General features: G+C 39.8%; 1 protein-coding gene across 18 annotated transcripts in view; it reads right to left on the bottom strand.

Moving 5' to 3' along the window:
* The window catches only part of ptk2ab (protein tyrosine kinase 2ab), a 55,260-nt gene extending 32,340 nt beyond the window's left edge, over positions 1–22,920 (bottom strand). For 6 of the 18 annotated variants that reach the window (XM_056762916.1, XM_056762917.1, XM_056762930.1 and 3 more), the window contains exons 1-7: positions 8,932–9,340; positions 7,625–7,851; positions 5,485–5,651; positions 3,064–3,151; positions 1,612–1,691; positions 1,464–1,526; positions 344–398 (exon numbers count right to left, since the gene is read on the bottom strand). In XM_056762916.1, the coding sequence (XP_056618894.1) occupies positions 344–398; positions 1,464–1,526; positions 1,612–1,691; positions 3,064–3,151; positions 5,485–5,651; positions 7,625–7,851; positions 8,932–9,052 (801 nt within the window). In that variant the 5' untranslated portion in view covers positions 9,053–9,340. Of the gene's footprint in view, positions 1–343; positions 399–1,463; positions 1,527–1,611; positions 1,692–3,063; positions 3,152–5,484; positions 5,652–7,624; positions 7,852–8,931; positions 9,341–14,471; positions 15,000–17,354; positions 17,382–21,373; positions 21,467–22,397 lie in introns of those variants that run through there. The other 12 variants (XM_056762923.1, XM_056762924.1, XM_056762925.1 and 9 more) reach the window with 8 other exon arrangements.
* Between the last annotated feature and the right edge of the window lie 1,019 nt (positions 22,921–23,939).

The following is a 23,939-nucleotide window of genomic DNA, read 5'->3' as shown; positions in this document are numbered from 1 at the left end:
CTTACTTTATCAACATTTCAAATTTAGGTTATCACATGAAAAAATTATTTGTGAATTTTTCCTAAATACATGTATGAATATTACAGTTGTATTGCTTGACTGTTTCTCCAGTTTTCATTTTGTGCAAATCAATGCAATGAGAACCAAATATTTCTATTTGAAATTTGGAGAAAATGTTGTGAGATGTCACAGAATGAAACAAAAATTAGAATTTTACCTAAACACATTTTTTTTATACTCCGCAGATTTATATTTGTTCTTTTTGAACCGTGATTAATAGGCTCCTGGTGAAACAAGATCAATGCAAGAAAGGATTGTAGGAGGATCGGAAATGTCTCATTACCTTCACTGAGTCTAATAAACTCCTTGGAAAGAATCTCCGAAGACCGACATCCTTTCTGCAGGGAGAGAACAAAAAATGATATTCACTGTGGTCTTAAAAAACAGTTCACCCAAAAAAGAAAGATTCTGCCATGAATGACTCAATAAGTCCACGTCATGGCAAACCAAAACCCATTTCATTACACAAAGCTATAATATGGCTTCAGAAGATTTGAAATAAAATGTATGCTTCGTAGGACCCTTTGTCATTTTAAGATTTTTTTAAAACGTTATTATTTATTTTAATTTATTTTATTATTATACTATTTATTGTCTGTGTTGTCTTTCATATATATTTTTAATTGCACAGGCTGAAAAGACTCATGGGTGAGCGATGGCAGAATTTAGATAAAAAAAACGTTATATAATCAAAATGGTTAAATTTTTTAAAGAGAAGCATTAGATGTGGGTCCTCGAGTGATGGAGACCCTGCACCACTGCAGGAGATAAGCAAAGATCAATTATACTCCTCTATAAATAGATCAGACAGGTTTCAGAGGGCCAAGCAAAACGGACTAGTTATTCTGACCCATATACACACACATCTGAACGAAAAAGTGATCATATAAAGAGAGAAAGCCTAATGGTTATAGAGATCTTCTCTTTTAGTGTATAATGGGAAAGCTTGTTTTCATAAGTGGGTTTTGATGTACACTAATAGTGTTACATCATAATTCTACAGTGCTCTATGGCACACATAAGGGCATGACTACTTTTTAGTAGAATACATATTCATTTTACACCGTGTCCTACTAACCAGGCACAGTGCAACAGCTACATGCAATACAGCTCTTTCCTTCATGTTAATCCAACTCCAGTTCAAACCAACCGTTACAGCAACAAAACATTTTGTCGGTTGGTTTTAGTTTCTGTAGCACTCAACCATGAAGCCTCGCCTACACTGAAAGCTTAACGGTACGCAAACAGAAACTTATCCACTTCGTTCTGATTGGCTGTGATCTTATTGCGTCCCGCAGCACTTCACTATTACAGTTTGAACGTAGAAATCGATTGACACTAGTGACGTGGATAGATGGTCACAATGCGCTTGACCAGATTAGAATCCAATGCAAATGACTTACTCTAACAATTCATAATTTGATTTCTTATCCAGGGCATTACCACGCATGTCCCTGAAGAACCTCCTGAAACAAAGAAAAGAAAAAATGTGTTATAAAGTTGTAAAGTCATGGTAAGACATTGATGCATCGATGCATCATGGACACACACCTGATTTCAAGGCAGCCTAGTTTAAGTGCTATTTCTTGATCGACTTGGTCAGCAATCTCCTTCTTATAGTCACTTTTCACCTGGAAACAGAGATTTGACGACATCACACAACAGGTCATGAAAAAGCAGCATTTCATTCTCATTTCTGCCTTGGAAGACGAAATGGAATTTTGGGTGTTAAATAAACAAATATAAGGCCTCATGCCTTCCATTTAAAATGTAAAATAATAGAGAGCTAACAAGGTATTCATGAAAAACAAATAATGTTCGCTCAATCAATTTGAATGAAGTTTGATGTTATTTGTACTCCGTTTATCTCTAGAATCTGGTACAATTTGTTTATGCGACTTTATGCAATGAAATTAAAGAACGACGCCATGATCTCCTTTAATTATTTGTAGTTTTGACTGATAATGTCAGTACCTCCTAGTATATAACAGAGCACTAATTCTGCGTTCCCACCAGACGTGAATGAAGCGTTAATCGCGAGTGATTTACATGTTAAGTCAATGCAAAGATGCGGTAGGACACCCTGCGGCGTGATTCGCGTGAATGACGCGTCGCGAATTGACCGTTTTGGGCATTTCGAAAAATCTGAACTTTGGCGAAAATTCGCACCACGTCTACCAATCAGGAGCTTACTCCAGTAGTGACGTGATTATGACGTAGCGAGCGGAGGCAGAAATTCGAGACACAAACAATGGAGGACAAAATGATAGTCGCTGTATATGGATACCCGGAGCTGTTGATACATCTTACTTTTATTGAAACAGGAATAAAAAGGATCTTGCTTGGAAGAAAGTGAGTGGGCAGGTCGGACAATCTGGAAAGTAATAAAAAATTTGCGTCTGTTGTGAAGTGAATTTCACATGCGAATGAAGCGAGTAAACTTGAAATGTTCAAGTGCTAACTACGCGCAATTTTTTTCGAGCAAGTCGCGTTTGGTGGAAACGTTATTTAAAGGGCTCGGCATAGTCCAGGCGAATTGCGATTTCGTTCTGAGTTTTGGGGAAAAACGTTTAGAGACGGTATAATGTTTTCCTACGATTAAACACCCGCTCTGTGAGAGTGATCGTAGAGTTGTGAGTACATCTGTACCATCTCTGCAACACGACATTCAAAAGCATTCATGCTGCTCAAATGTTATTGTTTTTTTACCTCACCTCAGCTAAATAAAATTACGTTATTTCCCGCAGACTAGGTGGCGCTACAATGGTGGTTTGAGGGTGTTTACCGCCAAACACAAACTTTCCCGGAGAGTTCTGTTTGGTTTGCTGCGGCAAACTAGTGAAACCAATTGTCATTTGGACCAGATTTGTTCGAAATCAGGTCACTCACGGTCGTTTTTCGAATGTGGTATGCTTAGCCCTTAAGAATGTTTGAAAGTTTGTGCTCACTTGCAAACAGTGACATTTACAGACTTAAGAGCATTCAGATTAAACTATACATCACCTGATGATAAAAGTAGTTGAGAGTCGGCTGGTCCTCCGTAAACTTGTTTAAAAATCCTTTGGGCAAGTATCGAACCCGTAGCTCATATCTGAATAGAAAAGAGAGGAAGAAATTGTGTACTTACAAAACAAAGCACTGTAGTGTTTTGCAACATCTCTTAAAAAGTGACCCTGTGGTGATCAATACCTGGCTGCAGTCACATAGCCCGAGCAATCAAAATCTGCTTTCTACTTGGTAAAGAAATCAAGCCATCCAATGCGTCATATTTATTGTGTGTACTTGTTTTGAACATTTGACAAACCTTCCTTTATTTGACTAAAGGTGCCAGTCACTTTGTAAATTCTGGCAAACAACAGAATTACACAATTACAATGCCAACATGCCAGCTCTCAACAGCTGTCAGTCGGTGAGGTAAATTTATCCCCCGTTCTCACACATCTGGCTCACTGTCTGCTCGCAATTACACCAAATGAGTTGTACATGTATCTGGATTTGAGCAAAAGCCAGAACGCTGTAGCACCTGCTTGACACATTTAAAACATCTTTCTTCATATCAGCTGCAAATAACATACACTACCCATTTAGCAAAAACATAACATCACGACAAACTGTTCTACAAAACACTGTCAAACACAGAGGAAAATACAGTGCAAATAAACACAGTAAAGAATGACATCATGCACTTTGTGTGGGTCAGGGATCTTTTGCTTTGGAAATTTGTGGACGCTTGGATTTGGTAGGACACAAGATCAGGCAATAAGCACACAGAAAGATGAACACTTTAAAAGCTCCTATCACACGGTTTTAAAACTTCCAGAAAATTATATTACATTCCCGTTTAATCTTCATGATTTCCAAAAGATTTTCAATTTGCTGCTTAACATATTCTTATATATGTTTAAACTGGAATCATGTCATTACAACTTTTGACATTGTTTCATTTGCTTTCCTAACAATTGAATGTCAAAGATTGATTATTGCATGCAGGTTGGCTGTGCTTTAACATAAAAGCTTGAAATCCATTTGCATTTATGCATTTGGCAGATGCCGTTTTCCAAAGCAACATCAAGGTTCTTTTCTTATTAGTATTTGTGTTTCCTGGTGATTGAACCCATGATCTTTGTGTTGCAGGATCTTGTGTCAGAATTTAGCTTTCTTTTCCTCATGCATAAATCACTAGTAGAGACCCACCAATACCCCACAACACTACTGCTAAAACTGGACCCTGTTTTAGAGTGTATTTTGAAAAAAAAATCTATTCCACCCAAGAAACAAGATCACAGACAATGAAAAACACAAGCTACCCTTTGGCCAAATCCTATCTCTCTCTCTATTTCTGCAGAAGAATTTAACCTGCTGATCTCCGTTTGTGGAGGGTAATTTTTTGCTTTATAGCAAATGCAGGGTGTGTTATCAGAGCTCTGTTTCTCATAATAAAGACATGCTCGAGGGTACATAGAATGGAGCTCATCCTTTGAACAGCGGACTTCCCCATAAAAGCATAGAAAGCCCATTCATTCATAATGAAGGCCTAAAGAAAGATGATGGAGAGAACAGCTCTGGGCTTCATGAACGAAATATAAACAATATGACAACTAAGCACAATCGCTTCATTCAACTTCCTTACGATAAAACCGCCCAGTGGACTGGCCACACAGTGATGCAGATTTCTTTCTGCTCACCATATGAATTATTTGACAAGCCATCTTTATCTTTTTTCATTTAAAGATTAACAGCACATTCGCTCGGATGCTGTATGAGAGAACAATTTGCATCGTCATCCTAATAACACAGCCATGAATTAGATATAGAAAGGATGCAAGAAGAACAAATCCTGAGACATAAATCTTGCTATATGTAATTAAATCAGGTGTTCCCAAACGTTTTTGCTGTAAGGCCCCCTTTGTGTATATTGCAGCGCTTTGCTGACCCCCAAATAAAGAATTGTAATCTTCAATTTTGAATATGTTTTTGGTTTAATTAAACCAAGTTTTGCACACTGCTGGAACATCAATTATTTAGGTTGTTGGTCTCATTTTCCCGATGTTTGATTGAATACAATTCATGATAAATCTCTATATTAAATATAAATTTCATAAAATGGCACACAATCTGCACCCAGTTTGAGAACCACAGAGTTAAATTATACGTTTACATAATTCAACAGCTTTCTCAGCCAACATCACTGGATTCAGCAGAACGCAAAGTGACATTTGAGACCGCCAGACAAGAAAGCACAATTCTCATAAAACATAACAGATACATCTGTAGGAACATTTAGCAATATCAAAATCTTTTGCTGATGTCCCTGAATGGCCCTGCCGGTATTACAAGGAACCTGCAATGGCACTATAACGGCAAACATACAGTTGATTCTGGAGTCATAATGATGCTTATACGGTTATGATAATACAAACTCACCTCCATTCGTCCTGTGGATGACTGTGTTCGTACCTCTCCCTCACATGAGACACGCCCATGTCAGGGTGGAGCCAATGAACTTCGCCTGTCCTTATGTGACTCAGACGTAGACCGAAGCAGGACACACATCTCACCTTATGGATGTCCACGATCTTTTGTATAATGCCCTGAAACACACAGACACACAAAATATTGGCATACATTCAAGAACAACATACAGGGAATGTGCCCTACCGCTCTAAATGTTTATGTTGATCTTTCATGAAACATTAAATGCGGCATACATCTGAACTGAGAGAGAACTGAGAAGATCCAGAAGATCAGAAGCGTTTCAGTAGAATGTCTCATTGATTATTGTGTCATGCGGTGGTTCAATAAGTTCTGTGTGTACAAATGAAAGGAAGAGAGGGTTGGCGAACGAGCGAGAGAGAGAATGGGGCGTTCAAGATTCTGCTGAAACATGATGTATGATATCTAACAGGATAGAAAAACCTTAATTAATTATGCAAATTGCAAAATGCATTAAAGTAGATCTAATAAGTTACATTAGTGAGTGATGAATAACATATAGCGGATATCTCTCAAGTCCCCTCACAGACATCAAATACTAGTAACATAACAATTCTACACATGCATCTGACATTTTAAAGAGACAAAACACAGGCTTTAATAAAACTAACCTGACTTTCACATACTGAATTAGTCAAAATAGTCTCAGTTAAACCAGAGGAGCATTAGGTGTAAACCTGCATAAACAGCAAAAAACTGGACAACGGCATCTTTGCGAGCGATGAAAGCAAGACAATGCACTTTGAAGTAGAACAGCTACTCGCCTTCAAAATCCAACCTCATTAAATAATTTAGAGTAGAGGGGTTTTACCACGAGCGCTCTACACCACGCCAGACTGAATTTTGAACAACGCTGCATGGCCTGGAGCTCACAAGAAACATTGTCATGCTACTTTTTCTGCAGAAGGATGTGCTGTCAGCTTCAATAAGAGTTTGCGAAAATAAAACGGCACAAATACACTGTTTAGGGATGTAGGAGAACACTACACACTAAATCTCACAAAAGGCGAGGGATACAATCATATAGAATGCTAGAGACTGGAAACAATCTCGGGTTTGGGGCGAAAAGTGCACTAGCACTATGTTATTGTGCTCTAAACACAGGGCTACCGACATATGACATTATTTTAGACCAAACAAGAATTGCGATTTTTAACTAGAGATGCACCGATATATCGGCCAATAATCAGTATCGGCTATCGACCGATAAAAACTGCCGAGGACGATTAGGGTCGATGTAAATTTGACCCTGGACGTCTTATGGGTAAATTTAGATTTTTACATCCTCTGAAATTGGAATTATAAAGCTTTCTATTGATGGATGTGTTGTTAGGATAGGATAATATCCGGCGGAGATACAACCGTTTAAAACTCTGAGAAACTTTGAGAAAATTGCCTTTGAAGTTTTTATATATTTACAGTATAAAAATTTACAAAACATCATCATGGAACATGTTCTTGACTTGATATCCTAATGATTTTTGGCATAAAAGAAAATTTTGACCCATACAATGTATTTTTGGCTTCTACTAAAAATGTTTAAGACTGGTTTTGTGATCCAGGGTCACATATCCTGTCAATCAAAAGAGGAGAGTAAAAGGCAATGAATTTGTGTTCTCTGTTTATACAAAATGTTAAGAATAACATTCAGAAAGTTCAGACATGTTAATTTAATCTTCAAAATCGGCATGGGCAAATACCACTGTATAATCGGTATCGGTGAAGAAAATTAGTACCCTATCGGTGCAACTCTAATTTAAACTAGATAACCTAAATAATATTTTATTTGTAATATTTTGTAAAATAAACTGTTGTTAAAATAAAAATTGAATAACACTAAAAAAAGTTGTGCATGCTTTAATAAACAAATTATCCAAGTTGGAAAAATATACGCTGACATAATTTGTTTTCCATATTGTCATATTAGCTCAGTACCAACAGTTTAAAATAACCCAACATTATCCAAACCCCATATTGTGACCCTGATATGGTGACCACTATATATTGCATGTCTAAAACGGTCCTGTATTTATCCAGGAGACATTTAGATGTCGGTCCAGATCTCACTCACCCTGACATCGGTGGAGTCCCCGTGTCTGATGTTGCTGGCCCAAGTGCAGGGTTCACTGCTGCTCTCGAAATAATGGAAGACCTTGAGAACCCGTTCCGGAGCCCCCGCCGTCCGCTCCATCCCCGCACTGAAGCGAGGCTTCACCCCCTGGTTCAGGGCATGGGGCAGGTTGGGGTCCAGGTAAGCCGCTGCCATGCCTTTGGTGGGTGCTAACTGTCTGTCATATTCTGCAGAGAGAGGAAAAAGATGATGCATAATGTAATACCACATGACCACAAGTTCCACATCCAAAGAAAGTAAATATCTGAATACAGGCTTCTAAAATCTTAACCCTTCCTGGATATTACATTCATTCAATGCAAGATTGCATAAACAACAATAATCGCTGCTACTGTGTATTGCACATTCTCAGCTTGTATACAGTGTATGCATGTCTTTAAATTGTATTTTGTCTTTAAACGTTAACAGTAAACAGCTCCCTGCATAAGTGAATATTCTCATTTAGATTCTCAATGTAGCAGTCAAAACCAGCCTCAGGCTTCAACAGCCAGACACATAAATCAGAGCACCGAACATTCATATCTATTGCAGGATCCGCAGATAAATCAAAGCACACAGACAAGACAATGAAAACCCCGAGTCAAGTTGCTTCAAACATGTCACTAGAACTGCCGGCAGGTCAACCCCTCAAGGCTTTAGATCTACACTGATGAGGAAGATTAGCAGACAATCAATGAGTTCAATATTTAACCGTCAGGGTACAATTTAAAGCAGGATGCGGTGGGCCTGACACGAGGATGGACCCTCGGGGAGAAATGAAGGAAGAGGTCCAGACAGTGACACTTCAGACAGGCAGATGTCTCACGCACGCCAGACGAGTGTCCTTGAGGACTTCATGAAAATACGAGATATTCTGCGATTCATGATAGCACAGTGCGGCATTCCAAAGCTGCAAGGTCAACACAACAATGGCCGACTGTTTCAGGTCAAGCCTAACTGCCCAAACATTCCCACAATCCTTAGAAGCGCTTGTCTATAGTTTTACTATGATTAGATAAAAGATAGTGGTTCATTAGTGTTGAGCAAAATTGATAACGTTTATATTCGACATTAAGATGACACTGAATGTCGTAAAATGTGCAACTATAGACAATACGGATATTCATTTAATAAACAAATGCGTGATCAATCACAAACAATAAACATCACCAAACAGAAAAAACAGGAAAGAAAATCTATGCAAAGGTTACTAAGTATATGTTGAGTAATAGGTTTTAGTTCCCTCCGTTTTAAGCTCCCTCTCCTACCTTTTCTGAAGAAGGGCCAGCAGGTACACGCCAGCGCGGATCTCAATAGCACAGGGCCCAAACAGCCCTTTGAAAATATAGACACTGTGTAGTCAAAAGTACTTGAGTCCAAATCGCACATTCACTTTAAGGGTCCAAAGTACACCAAAGAACAACATACTTCCAATCCACATGTTCAAACCATCAGACCTTCAGTCCTAAAGTCTGTACACATATTCAAAAAGACACAATGCACTCAAGCAGCTTCCTTTGGGTGACATCACATCCTGCATCAGAATGTGTCCTGACTGGCCGATGTCTCATGTGGCTGTGGTAATCCAGTTCCTGTCCGACTGTCCTGAGGAGACCGGGACAATTCCTGACAAAACAGCCCAGTGCAAAAGACCTGGAAACAACGGCCCTAAAATCACAACAGTACCATTATACCAGACCGCAAGCACGCGAACTGCCCCACACAGACTTGCACACAAGTAAACACACGTGGCCAAGTAGGACCTTGGCCAGGAGGAGGAGTTTACACACATCTGACAGAAGAAGGAAGAGCTCAGACTTGCAGGGATTTGTGAGGGATTTCTGGCTCACTGTGTGATACCTTTAACATTTTGATGTTTTATTACTACGGTTGTGCACACCAAGGGTCTTTACTAATCAGTTTAGCTTCTAAACAATAATAAATTAACTTCTTATTAAAATATATTATTCTTCAAATAAACCCTCAAGGCCCATTCACACCAAGAACGATAACAATAAATGTCTTTAAATTCGACTTGAGTTGGATGGATTTTTAATCCTATTTTGTTCATGAGCTGGAAAATTATCTCAAATCTTAACGCTCCTCTGTAACATAATATTTGTGGTGTGGACACATAAATGGTATTCACTCGAGACCAGTTTTTCTGGAAATCAGTACTTATTCATTCAAAAATATAAAACATTAATGAATATACTTTATGAATAGTAGTGAACAAATGTCAAGCAACTCAATATCAATAGACAGGTCAACACCTGTCTATTGTAATGATGATAATGCTATTTATGCTTTTATTTATTTTTATCAGATGTCTTAAAATGCTGATCATTATGTCTGAGAACATCTCACCAGCACTGCGGCAAAAATCAACATTTTCCCCATAGGTTTTAAAAAACTGTACACTTCTAAGAAAAGTAATAATAAATGCCTCAAAGATCATTAATCTTACGGCGGACGCACACCTGAGAACGTTGTGTTTAGATCTGTCTGCTATTTACAGAAAACAGGTTGAACTGCATTAGATCAAACGGCATCAGAACGTTCATTCAACACCAATAAAATCAAATACGCATGAATGCTCATGAGAGAAAGCAGAGCATTCCAGCATACGAGTTAAGAATGTCTTATAAAAAATATATTTATTTATTTTATTTTGAGCTGAACTATTCCTTTAAAAGTTAACTTAACCTAAAGTGACTGAAAAATTCTGTCATTATTTACTCACCCTCTTGTCCTTTTAAACCTGTGTGACTTTCTTTCCTCTGTGGAACACAAAAGAAGATATTTTGAAGAATGTCGTTAACTTGCAACAACGTTTTGTGTCAATACAAAAGAAGTTAATGGGTGCCGCTGCTGTTCGGTTAACAACTTTCTTTAAAATATCTTTCTAGAAATAAAGTCATACACGTTTGAAATGACAAGAGGGTGATGCCAGAATTTTTATTTTAGTTTGCTTGGTTTGTACTGGATCTTCTACTGCAGCTCAATAGAGCGTCACAGGTGATAAGACAGAGGTTCTGTGAGTCCCCCAAAAATCGAATAAATCTTTATGCTTGACACCAGATGCTAATAATTTGCTGTCTGAAGTAAAACAACCTCTTAAAAAACAATAACACTTAGGCAGCTTCAAAACCAGACACCAGAAGTACAAAACAGAGAATCATAGAAAAAATATAATCTGGAAAGCATATTTTACGCGTCTATCTTCTTTGTTAACCTAATAAACAAATAATTAATTTTATAAAATGCCACATACCGTTCACCTAGGCAAAGTATTCAACTAGATTCACCCTGACTTTAGAAGTCAATGGCCTTTTGAACAAGAGAGAGAGAGTTCAAACGAGAGTCTAATTCCCACACAAAACTCAGAAATGCAAGCCGAGACATCTGATATTAAGAGTGGTCTACCTCCCCACCCTCATCTCTCCATATCTCTCCCTCCTCCTCGGCTATAGGTTCAACTGAGACGATGACTGGAGGGGCTCTCAGATAACCTGTGAGAAAGACACTTTTCATGGAGTAATTCTACACAGACACACAGGCAGCGGATTGGGTGTCCTCGAACAGGAGGAGAGCAACTGCCTCAAGCAAACAAACAGATTCTTTGCAGGCCTTAAGAGAAGGTACAAATTAAATGGGTCTGTGCCTCTGAAGCGGTTCATTTGGATTTCATCCTCAGTTTCTCTACAGGCGGGAGCCGGAAGAAGAACAAGAATGGAAGGAAGAGGGAGTCTTATATATCTTTGGCTAAGTAGATGTGGAGCCATGGAGATGAAGGAATGATAAAAGTAAAGACGTCCTACTCTTTTTGTGCTCTTTCATCGCCTTGGCTGTTCTCGTGGTCTTTTCTTTGTTCTTTGTCAATTTTCATACCTTTCATGTGTATCACTCCGTATAGAAACTATACATGTCATGGATTAGAAATTTCACGATTCTTATTGCTCCAACAAAATCTAATATACTAGTACTCTCTGACAAAATTTGGATCATTAATGTAAAATATCAACAAAAACAAAAAAGTTCAAGCAGCCAATGTATTATTAATAAAATGAGGAAGAGAAGTAAATGGCTTTCTCTTTCTTGTCATTAAAATTTACTTTTACAATTTCTCTACTGCATCATTCGTCTCGTATGCCAAATCTAATCTTTGAAAGCTCCCAAAATCTGTATTGGTTTTCAAAAAAGAAAGTTTCCTCTGGATCTTGGGGGAGACGAGCCATGCAGGAAATCTAATTTCATCCATTTGGCCTGGACAGTCAGAACAGCTCTCACGAAGGGGATGCAATCTCAAGCATTTCTCATAAAAATGTCAACAAGATCCTAACACTTGACCACAACTCAAATTTGAATTATTTAAAGTAGTTGAATTCAAAATAAGCCCCATAGACTTTCCAAATTACTAAGTGAACTATTCAATAAAAAAAAAATATTCAGGATGCTGTTGGCCATGAAAATCCAATCTCTTTGTAAACTGGGGTGAAATTGTTCGTGAGCTGTAAAAATGTCCGTCAAGCAGTGTGCTTGCTATATTAATGAGGGAATGTGTTGATTTTCATAACAAGACCGAACACAATCTCCAATCAACACCAACATAACTGAGATTCGCTGAGAGCCTCAGTCATAAAGCCAAATCACCAATTTCAGTCTTAGAAAGAACAGTAGCCCACAATGAGACAAGAGACCTCTCACTAATAATAAAACTATAGCACACTTCATATTCAGCATCCCACACGCACAGTCAGTTGAGCTCAGGTGGGAATTCACCCCTCAGTAATAAGTCCACCTACACGACTGACGCCTCTTACACTGATGACAGCGGGCAGATAATCAGACTGACATGAGCTCTCTGATTGTTCATTAAACTCAGACTAATGAGTAAGAGTCTAATCTTCAGTCCTGCTTTACAGAGATCATTCACATCTTTCATCATTTCAGAAACAAATGGAGCCAAATACCTTTCGGGTGGATGTACATGTACGAACAGTTTAGATCAGGGGTTAGGTATCATGGACACAAATTGAATTAAAGGGATAGTTCACCTCAAACTTCTGTCACCCTCAGGTCTTCCTTTGTGTTTAGCAGAATAAAGACATTTATATATATTTGGAACAACCTGAGGGTGACAGAAGTTTGAGGTGAACTATCCCTTTAAGTAATTTAGTAATGTCAAAATGAACACCCACTCCATCCATCCATCCATCCATCCATCCATCCATTTTCTACCGCTTATCCGGGGCCGGGTCGCGGGGGCAGCAGTCTAAGCAGGGATGCCCAGACTTCCCTCTCCCTAGCCACTTCCTCCAGCTCTTCCGGGGGGACACCGAGGCGTTCCCAGGCCAGCCGGGAGACATAGTCCCTCCAGCACCTTACCGGGAAGGCGTCCAGGGGGCATCCGGAAAAGATGCCCGAGCCACCTCAGCTGGCCCCTCTCGATGTGGAGGAGCAGCGGATCTACTCTGAGCTCCTCCCGAGTGACCGAGCTTCTCACCCTATCTCTAAGGGATCGCCCGGCCACCCTGCGGAGAAAGCTCATTTCGGCCGCCTGTATCTGGGATCTTGTCCTTTCGGTCATGACCCACAGCTCATGACCATAGGTGAGAGTAGGAACGTAGATTGACCGGTAAATCGAGAGCTTCGCTTTGCGGCTCAGCTCCTTCTTCACCACGACAGACCGGTACAGCGACTGCATTACTGCAGAAGCTGCACCGATCCGTCTGTCAATCTCCCGCTCCATCCTTCCCTCACTCGTGAACAAGACCCCCAGATACTTGAACTCCTCCACTTGAGGCAGGAACTCTCCACCTACCTGAAGTGAGCAAGCCACCCTTTTCCGGCTGAGAACCATGGCCTCAGATTTGGAGGTGCTGATTCTCATCCCAGCCGCTTCACACTCGGCTGCAAACCGTCCCAGTGCATGCTGAAGGTCCTGGTCTGATGGGGCCAGCACGATGACATCATCCGCAAAGAGCAGAGATGCAATCGTGTGGTCACCAAACCCGACGCCCTCCGGCCCCTGGCTGCGCCTAGAAATTCTGTCCATAAAATTATGAACAGAACCGGCGACAAAGGGCAGCCCTGCCGGAGTCCAACATGCACCGGAAACAAGTCTGACTTACTGCCGGCAATGCGAACCAAGCTCCTGCTCCGGTCGTACAGGGACCGGATGGCCCTTTGAACACCCACTATGAGCAAAAAAGTGTGGCCATTATTTATTTCACCTCATGTCATTCAAAACCTGTACATGCTCTTTCTTCAGAACACGATAGATGCGTTTTGAGAAATGACTCTGGTTTTGTGTCCATGCAATGAAAGTCAATGGGGTCCGATGTTCTTTGGTTGCCAACATGTTCTGCTGAAGCAAGAAATTCATCCAGGTTTGGAATGACATGAGGTGAGCAAATGATGGAATAAATTTCACTTTTTGAGTCACATTAGATGAACCATAAAGTAAAATGTAAATATTGATTATAGGGTTTATTGAACATCAATAAAAACGTCACTTGAAAATGCCCAGCAATAAATAATGTGCTACAGTAGCATTCACCGTCTAACTCGCATCCTAGACCACTGTACAACATCCATCCACCTGAGATTTCTATTCAGGCCAAACGGCACCAAAACCAATCTGTGGCATCTCTACGGGTGACCCAGAGGTCAGATTGAAGCTCCTACGCCCTCAGATTCCCCTAAACCACCGCTAATCAATATTCCGCATCCTGTAAGACAATTCCGAAACAGTATCGTTAGGTTTTCTGGAAGCAGGTTGCAGCGCTATATCTGGGTGACATACTTGGCAGAGGGGGAGGGTAAGAGTAGACACAGGCTCCTCGTGCCCAGCACAGAGGGAAGGGGCTGCACCCGCTGCTCTCCATCCGCCGGCCTCCTCTCTCGTATCTCTCCCGGGCCCAGCGGCTCTTTTACTCCCCGACACGGTCATAGGAAGCAGGGGGTGACCCCGGCCCTCTGAAACGCCTGTGCCACTAGGAACGGCTTTCAGAGGTAAGAGGTAGGTGGCGTGAAGTCATAAAGAATGGTCCAGTCAGATGTGACGTGCCAACGACTAAAACGTTCCACATGGATGTCCTGTTATGTGAATAAAATGGAAGGCGTGTTGCTCTTTCCTTCCAAAGCTCTCTTTAAAACACATTAACGTACACCAAAAAGAGCAGTGAAACAGATCTTAAAGTGACAAGGAAATCCCAAAGTCCAGAGGAGGACTGCAGCAGCGGAGGCTGGAACAAAAGCAAAAATGCCGTGCAGAATAATCCTCAAACGTTTCCTTTTAGCAGCCGTTATGAAGTTCATCCAGATCAGAAGATTTCGAGACGCTGCGGCGACTGCGTGTATGTGTGCGATTCTCACAAGCTGGAATGGGAGTGTGAGAGGAAGGGATGGGAGAGAGAGTTTCTACTTACTGGGAGAGCGAGCGAATCAGGCCAGATGAGATAAGAGGAGGGGCATCTGTTCAAAATGCTAATGAGCCCTGTGAAACCGACTGCCATTTGCTGATCCACTCATGTTTACAGAGCACGGGCTGCCAGGCCAAAAGAAGTGGCCGATCAGGTTTAACTAGGGTCAGGGTTTGACCGGTATTATCCAGCTGGGCGGTTCACCTTCTGTTTACATTCTCTGGATTGTGCAGCTTATTTAAATACAAAGCAGTACTGTTTGTAAGGATTACTAATCACTTTAGGAATAAGGGTAGACCACATGTAATGTGCATCACTAAGAGGACTCTTAAGGACATCTGTGGGAACACTGGTGGAATGTCCGATGGGCACCTGACAAAGTGAGACTAGGCTGAAGGAAGGAAGTGTGTTTCCTGTTTTTGACCAGTGGCCAAGCTTTCAGTACACACTAACAGACATAAATAAACTATGAAATTTAAGTGGTGTGGATTGTATGCAAAATTTTCATAAATAAGTGTATTACGAAGCTCTATGTAATAGTTGATTCTATTTGGTCCAACGAAGAGGATTACCTTCTCAAGGTATTTCATTTATTTGCATCATAAATTTGGGATGGATGTTTCAACGTCCAACAGAGAGGACACTAAGGACATCCATCCCCTAAAAACGCATGATACGATGAAACAAAACCATGAGAAGGCTATGCTCTCTTTGGACCATGCCACATTTCAATCAACCGCAATGTTTTGTAAATATGGGGAATTCCAGATATGAAACAGAGGAAGCAGTGGCAATTCTTTAAAATATCAGACTCTAATGACTTCTAAGAAAAGGAAAAAGATAGGGCGGGGCATGAATTTGTCCTTAAGGAAATTATTGGATCGTTGGAGGTAGAAAACCTGGCAACTGGACAGTCAGGATAGTCCTGACCCCAGAACTAGACATACATCATGCAGAGAAGTTTTTTTTATTTATCATCCAAAAAAATCTTTCCACAGCTGCCATGAACGTCATATCACCCAAATATTATATTATTATTGTTTTTTATATAAATCATTACTATGGGTCACTCTTCATGTTTGCCTGGGTTTTGAAAACGTATCTCAAAAGAACAGAAGTAACAAAAGTAATACAAAGTACGGTGGTTGCTGTGTAACAGCAATGATTTATTTATGACAATCACTTAAAATACCATAAACGTAACAATTGTCAGTCTCGATTTCATTAAATCTTTGTTATGTGCTGGTAATCATGTAAAAACTCACATTACGTTATATACTACATTAACCATAAGTGACCAAAAGCCTTCTATATTGTCGCATATTCAAGTACCGAAATGAAAGCGAGACAACCCAATGGATTTATCTGAGACGATGAAAAGATACAGACCACGTCTACACGGTTAAATACAATACAGTACAGTACAACAGGCAAAGGTCGATAGATCCAGCATAAGGAGAACCATTACATCAGCAGCAATATACTGAAACATCCTTTTGCCTTCACCCAAATACAGCAGTTACTTTAGCAAGTTTGCAAGCCGTAATGCAGAAAACATCGTGCTGCTATTTACGTTTTACCTTCTCGTGCTTGCCAGAGATATTTATTTTCATTCCAAGCACTCGGTCCCTATAGAGAGGGCGAACAGGTAATTTCCTGCTATACTAACTGCATTCTCAAATATCAGCTAATAGGTCCCATTTTGTGCTTAATAACGCCCTCTATGGATGATATACAGATGCACATGAACCCTGCTGTCTAAAAAAAGGCCCTCTCTCACACCAGCGGTAATGCCCTTGGCTGCGGAATCAAGGGTAAAACACTCAAACATCAGCTAGACATTTGATAACCCAGTTCCTGAAACTATGAATGAACTGTAAATCCAGCAGTAACACACATCTCAACAACAAGAGATACACATTTAGACAAGCCTAAGATTCTCCCTCACCGTGATCATATATAAAATAACAGCTGTTGTTTTATTAAACATATGCAGTTTTAGCATGAGATGCACTTTTACATAAATTAATATTACATCAACCGAGAGAAAACTGAGGGGAATATTTAAATTCACCTCTTTTGTCATATGGGTAGCCCAAAGGGGGTTGACGGGCTTTGGAACAGAATGTACTGATCTGTTTTATAGAACAGTACACGCTCTGCCCAATTTACAGTCTGTGAGGGGTGAATTAAGGTGAGACTGACATTTCGGCCAGTCAGTAGGAAATTCATTGCAAAAATATGAGGAAAAAAGGTTATCTTACCTGCATAATATGATATCCTTGAAATATCTGGAAAGAAAAGAGAATACGTGAGAAAATGCACATTTGGAGAAAATTTGTGATCCTCATTACAAGAGTTAAAACTGATGCTAAAGAACCTGTAGGTGTTGTGTGCTTTGGAAGGCAATGTGATATTAGAGGGCCCTCTAGCTGTCACCTATTCTGCTAATCTAGTACATAATAAAGTCAACGACTACAGTGAGCCCTTGAGATTCCTTATGGCAATTTATACATAGATTTGGAATAAACAAATTGAGACTGTGTGAATTCATTGTCACAAAATATTTTTCCTGTGACTTCAGAGATGATTGCCTCAGAAACTTGGACATTTGACTATAAGCAACCATAGTCAAAAATGGCTTTATGTAAATACAGATTTTGTAGATATCACAGCGATGCCAAAGAAGAACAATTTTGGGTTCCATAAAGAACCTTTTGTGAAATAGAACGGTTCCTTAAATGTTAAAGTTCTCTATGGAACCATTTAGACAAAAAAGGTTCTTCTTTGGCTTCATTAGCACCTTTTTTTTTAAGAATTTAGATCTAAACACAAAAACTCAAGGGCACTCCGAGCCAAATTAAACACTCCATAAATGGATGCCAATTAAATTTCCAAAAATTGGGTTTTTAAAAAGAAAGACTCAACATTCATCAAATTGGAGCCAAATTAAAGAGATTTCATAAAGATTCTGGACTAGAAAGACCATAGAAACTCATTCAAAAGCTAATTATGCATGAAACACTAAATCACTTTTCACATTGATCTGTAAGATGCTGAATATCACTGCACTTTAAATGGCATACTGTTTTTTAGCACAACACACTGTGTACCGCTGAAAAAGATACCATGCAAAAGGTGACAAGTCTTTGGATTTTCCGTTCATCATGATGGATCGTGTTTTGTATAAGCATTGCTTTTAATTGAAAGGTCATCGTTGTGATACTCTAGTACAGAGATATGCCCTTTTATTTGTTTTTTTCTGGCTGCCAAGCTTAATTCTACGATCCAAAATACATGTGGCTTTAGAGTTTATGCCAGAGAGATATAGCCTTTTTGTAGCTCAGTGAATGGCGTTAGCAACACCAAGGTCATGTGTTCGATCCCAGGGATTGAACATACTCTGATACAAATATATAATAGAATGCAATGTAATTTACCTTGGATAAAAGCGTCTGCCAAATACATAAAAATATGTAAATCTAAATACAGCAATCAACAACCAAATCCATCTAAACCTCTCACTGAGAAATACAGAGAAAACCAAATGCCAAAAAAATACAGAAATTGTGAAAAACTGACTGACAGTCATCATGCCGTAAATCAAGAAACGAGAATATCACAAACTGTCGGATATAAGCCCAAGCAGGGAGGTGTGATGTGTGTCCTGATGTACAGTACACCGAGTCTCGGTAGCTCCAGGCCTAATGGTGAGACTGACGGGTACCAGCAAAAGACTGAAATGTTTCATTTACATGATCTTTTGATTGATACATCACCAACCAGAGTGTTCAATTCTCGAGACTGTCAATCAAACCACAGTGATGTTTATCTCAATAGCAATAGCACTGAAATACGTTTAGGTCATAAACCAGGTATTACCAGCTCAAGGTATCAAGTTGGTTTGTGTAACATGGAAGCAGGTTTGGAAATAGGTGGTCCATTTGATCGAGATAATCTACTTCTAGACCGGCTGACATTACTGGGCTGAACTGAGCTGGGTTTAATTCTTTGCATACAAAAGGATCACTAGTGCCAATATGTAAATGATGTTTTTATTGCTTAGTGAATGACAGCCAAATAATCGCCACGAGTTAGATTTGGCCCAACTCTAGTCTGTTGATATTCAGAAGTTATTTCAATGAAATGTGTGAAAGACAGAGATGAGTGGGCTCACTGCTTCCAAATAGTATCTACAAAAGTCATCCATCAGTGCAGGACCACACAAAGCACCACACAAAATCAATCACCCATATTTGCCTCTTATCTCCCCTCCCAGCAGCAACACAGCTGGGCCCGTGAGACTCCCATGAATACTCGTCACAATGGTGCTGGCTGACAGAGCCTGACCTGAGACCAGTTTTCAGGTAAAGTTTTGTCCAAAAGGTCCTGATTATAAGTCAATGTGAAATGGCAGGGAATAACTACTGCATCTATAAATTGTCATCATGAATAATTTCCTGCCATTCCTTGGATGATGTGATATCTACAGGGACAATATCAGCCTAAAAAAAATAAGATTTTTCAAATGACTGATTTCTCAATAATAACAAGTCCATCAGAAATTGTGTCATTGCTGCTCTATGTGGTGACCCTGTCGATCTGCAATATAATAATATGAAACCCTTGGCTGCTCTCAGCCTGTTAGGAGCGCAGGCCTCCGTCAATCCATCAATAGTAATAATAACAGGAAGAAATGTCATCATGCACCATTTATGGACTAAAAGTAGCATGGAATAATTATTCTAATGAATAGCCCTGAGGACGGTGGAGACAGACCCTGAAGCCTGGATGACTTGAATAAATCCACATTCCACTAGCTCCAGTGTTAGCCTAATTATATACACCTGACAAAATGTGATTCTAGTGCTCGAGAGGGTTGCGCTTGGGTTTGTCCGGTCAGGTAGAAGAAACTGAATCAGATTTTTCTTTCTGTGCTATTTGTACTGCTGGGTCGAGTCATGGGACCATACAAAGTATTCATCCATGCAAGCAAAATCTCCCTCCACGCTAACCAACACTGAGTCAACATCTGTCAATCCATATCAGATTACAAAACTGACAGTGGAACAAAGAATCGGATTTTAGTAAACATTGAATGCGATTCGATAGATGCGAACAATAAGGATGAATCAACACTAGCGAATCAAAAGCTTAAACTGTAAAAAGTGTCGCTCGGACCAACCACAAAGATGTAAGAAAAAGCTAATTTGGTAACTGAATAAAACAGATATTTACAAGTAATTTAAATAGTTTAAATGTGACTTTATTCTGTATTGAATAGTACATGTAATAACGTAAAAATTATGTAAACATAATAGTATAAAACTATATCATTCTAAAACTAAATTCTGTTACTATTTAGTCACCCGCTGTGACTTTAATTCTTTTTCAGAATACAAAAATGCAAAATATTGGACAATTGAGACATTTATTTAGCAACATTGTTTTCAATACACTGTTTGCTTTTTCCAGACCCGTTGGATTGTTTTGCTGTTATGTTATCACACAATTAAAAAAATTCAGCAAAGGACATCATTTCCATTTTTAAGAGAACTATTGCTTTAAGATAAGAGCAACATTCACAATTCCTGCCCGGTGGATCATTCAAATACCGGTAGTAGACCAGAAGCTATGTTGAGACTTGTCAAATACACAGGAATTTGTTCTTAACAAAATGTTGCAATGCATAACACATCCCACATATGGTGAATGACAAAAATCATAAAGATAAACACCATTCCCGACAACCAAACAATATAAACAAACAACGCAAAAAAGGACAAGCGTGAAGATGTTTTCATCATATACCTAAACAACACAATAAAAAGCAACCTTTGTACTTTTAATAACACAGCAAACATGACTTTACTGTACAAATAAGCACTTCTGTTTTGTGTCTGAGGACGGATTTGAGGTTGACTGGAAATACAGCGCCAAATAAAAACATAGCCTGAAGCATAGCTCTGCACCAAGCCAAGCCTCCCGGAGTCCTTCCGATCTCATTTGCATTGGAAATATGGAATAAGGCTCGGTGTGGCCCTACTTCACCATAAAAGCTGAGAAAATGTCCTTCGTTTACCGATGATCTCATATGTGACTGTACGCACCAGTGTTTTCAATTTTGAGATGAGTCACCTGGATGAGTTTTTAAATGTGACGTGAGCTCCCACTACACTACGCTGCCTGTTATAAACCATATTCTGTTTAAATAATGAATGATTTCCATTACACAATGCCCTCTGTGATTAATGTCAGCGCACTGAAGCGTAAACCCACATACCTGCACTGGCACAACTTAGAAAACTCCAGAACTGCATGGTGTATATCCATGTACCAGAACGGGTGAGGCTGTTCCTCAGCGATCACTACCTGTACTAATGACGTAACGCTGGAGAATACCTGCAAAGGTGCGCGCACTCGTATAGAAGCCCCGCCCTTAATCTTGCGCTGCGCTGATTGGCCAAACCAGAAGATTACGTGAGAGTCCAAAAATATGAAATATGTGTACATTATTGTTTCGAAAGTATACATTGAATCTGTAGTTTCGTGAAAGAGGGTTACATTTCCATTCACAGCAAAGACATAATGTGTGACTTTGATGTCAAATAACCAATTGGTTTAAAATCTCGACCTCCATGCGTAGTCGAACTATCACCTCAAGCAGGTGACTAGTATCCCCACCATCAAAGTAGCACTGGTCGGTACTTCCAAGAAATGCATATGATACATAAATTCAAGAGTAAAATTCCCAGGGAAAGATAGTATAACTATAAAGAGCGTGCCCGCGCATTTAACGTGTTTCATTTGTCTCTTGTTATTGTTTGCACCTCACCATGTGAACAGACACAACTACTGCTGTCTGACAACAACACACAGCCTTTAACACAACACTTTCAACTCAACAAAAACGTTCCCCTATGATCCTACTTTGTAAGGGTATCACGGTTACTAAACACACAGGTTGATGCTAAACGTGACCAAAAGGAGAAAAGCAAGAAGGAATGGTTTGAGATTATGGTCTCTTTCGCATTAACACGGACACTCCGTCCTGCAAAACCTTGGAGGTTTGACTCATATCAGCAATTTCATAATGATACAGGAATCCTAACAACGCCGCTACACAACAACACGCCTCGCATTCATAATCTAATGCACAACGACATGTCAGATCGGCCCAGGAAAGCCCATTCCCCCGGTCCAACTAACGTATAGAAAACCTAACGCTATGCTACCAGGCTAACGCAGTTATTGCAATTATTATTTCATACCTCAAATGTGCACCGTTAACACAGAACAATATTTACCGTAGTATGTTCATCAGCTGTTGCAAAAACCGCTCCCTCCCGACAAACACCCTTTATTCCGCAGTGATGGTTTGGGGTTGTATCCCGGGAAGGTCCGCTCAGGCTCCGTGGGGTCTGTAGTGGATTTGAAGCCGGAATCGTCCCTCTTGCTCTCCCTCTCGCTGCTGCCGGGAGTGATGTCCGTTCGCGAACGAATTCGGTTGAACTGATTCGTTCGAGCCGACTCACAAAGCGTTTTCAATCACTGCTGCGAAAGGGCTCTTCACAGGTATCCATGACAACGGTAAATGATAAATCAATAGCCTAAATTGTTGATAAAAATAACGCCAATTTTGACTTGTTCACCCCAAAAATAAAAAGTCTGTCATTTACTCATCCTCTTGTCATGTCAGAGCAAAACTGTGTGACTTTCGTCTGCCAAAACAAACAAACAAAGATGTTTTGAAGAATATTGGTAAGCATACAATGGCGAAACATTGTGCAATCTAATCCAAATTACGGCGCAACGCTCACATTTGATACTAAATGCAAACAATAAATACACAATATTCTAAAAAATATTTGACTAGTGTGTGACTAAACCAATCAACGAACCGATTCATTTAAACGAACCGTCCGTGCGAACGAATCGTTTCTCCCAACCCTGACTGCTGCAGTTCGGTCGCTCCAATATGGCCGACACACTGACCGGTGCTGGGTTACGAGAGCCTTTACGATTATACTGTTAACCAATTTATCAGGTGGTCATCAAAAAATAAGGTGACTCATGTTCCACCAATACAGTTAAACAATAGAGACTTCATCTTAGTGACAGGTATTAAAAAATAATTTTATCAAAACTTAATATAGGTTAAATATAGGCCTATTGTAAATGCTGATTGATTAGGAAATGGTGCCACCAACAGGGCAAAATTACTTTAGTGGACCACACCCTGTTGACGACATAAAACATGACACTTGTGTTGCTGTCAAGTGTATCCAAAAATGTACCCAGAAATATATTCAAAATATGAACTGATATCTATGAAGTCTTGTTTCTCTGCTTCTGAATCACACAGAAATGCATTATGCTCTTATGTGTGCTGCACGCCTACACACACTGTACACGCCAGAGACTTCAGGAGAGGATGGATGTGTGCTGGCTTTGTCTTCCAGACACATCCCAAAAATTCCTTCCAATGACGTCTGACTGTTGGACGGCTGACCCCGGGGTCAGAGTGTTAAGTTTCAGCCAATGGTTGCTTTCTGCATAGGCGGGAAAAAATTCGGCCTAGGGCCCCTTCCTCAAACACCTCCAAAGCAAGAGATCTGGTCTAGAATCAGCTCAACATGTTCAGTTAATTCTTTGAATAATAAATACAGACTCACATCGGCGTGTTATTCTAGGGTATGACAGAAAGCACGAGCACCTCTGTTTTCAAGAGAGCAAATGTTTACTAGCCACAAATAAATAAATAATGCTTAGATCATAAAAATGGGACAAAATTCATCCTGGTTTTTTTTACCGTTACATTTTTAAACCGGGGGATTAAACGACAATAA

The sequence above is a fragment of the Triplophysa dalaica genome, chromosome 12 (genome assembly GCF_015846415.1).
Source record: "Triplophysa dalaica isolate WHDGS20190420 chromosome 12, ASM1584641v1, whole genome shotgun sequence".
Taxonomy (NCBI): domain Eukaryota; kingdom Metazoa; phylum Chordata; class Actinopteri; order Cypriniformes; family Nemacheilidae; genus Triplophysa; species Triplophysa dalaica.
The sequence above is the reverse complement of the archived record's forward strand: the minus strand, read 5'-3'. Positions and strand labels throughout refer to the sequence as shown.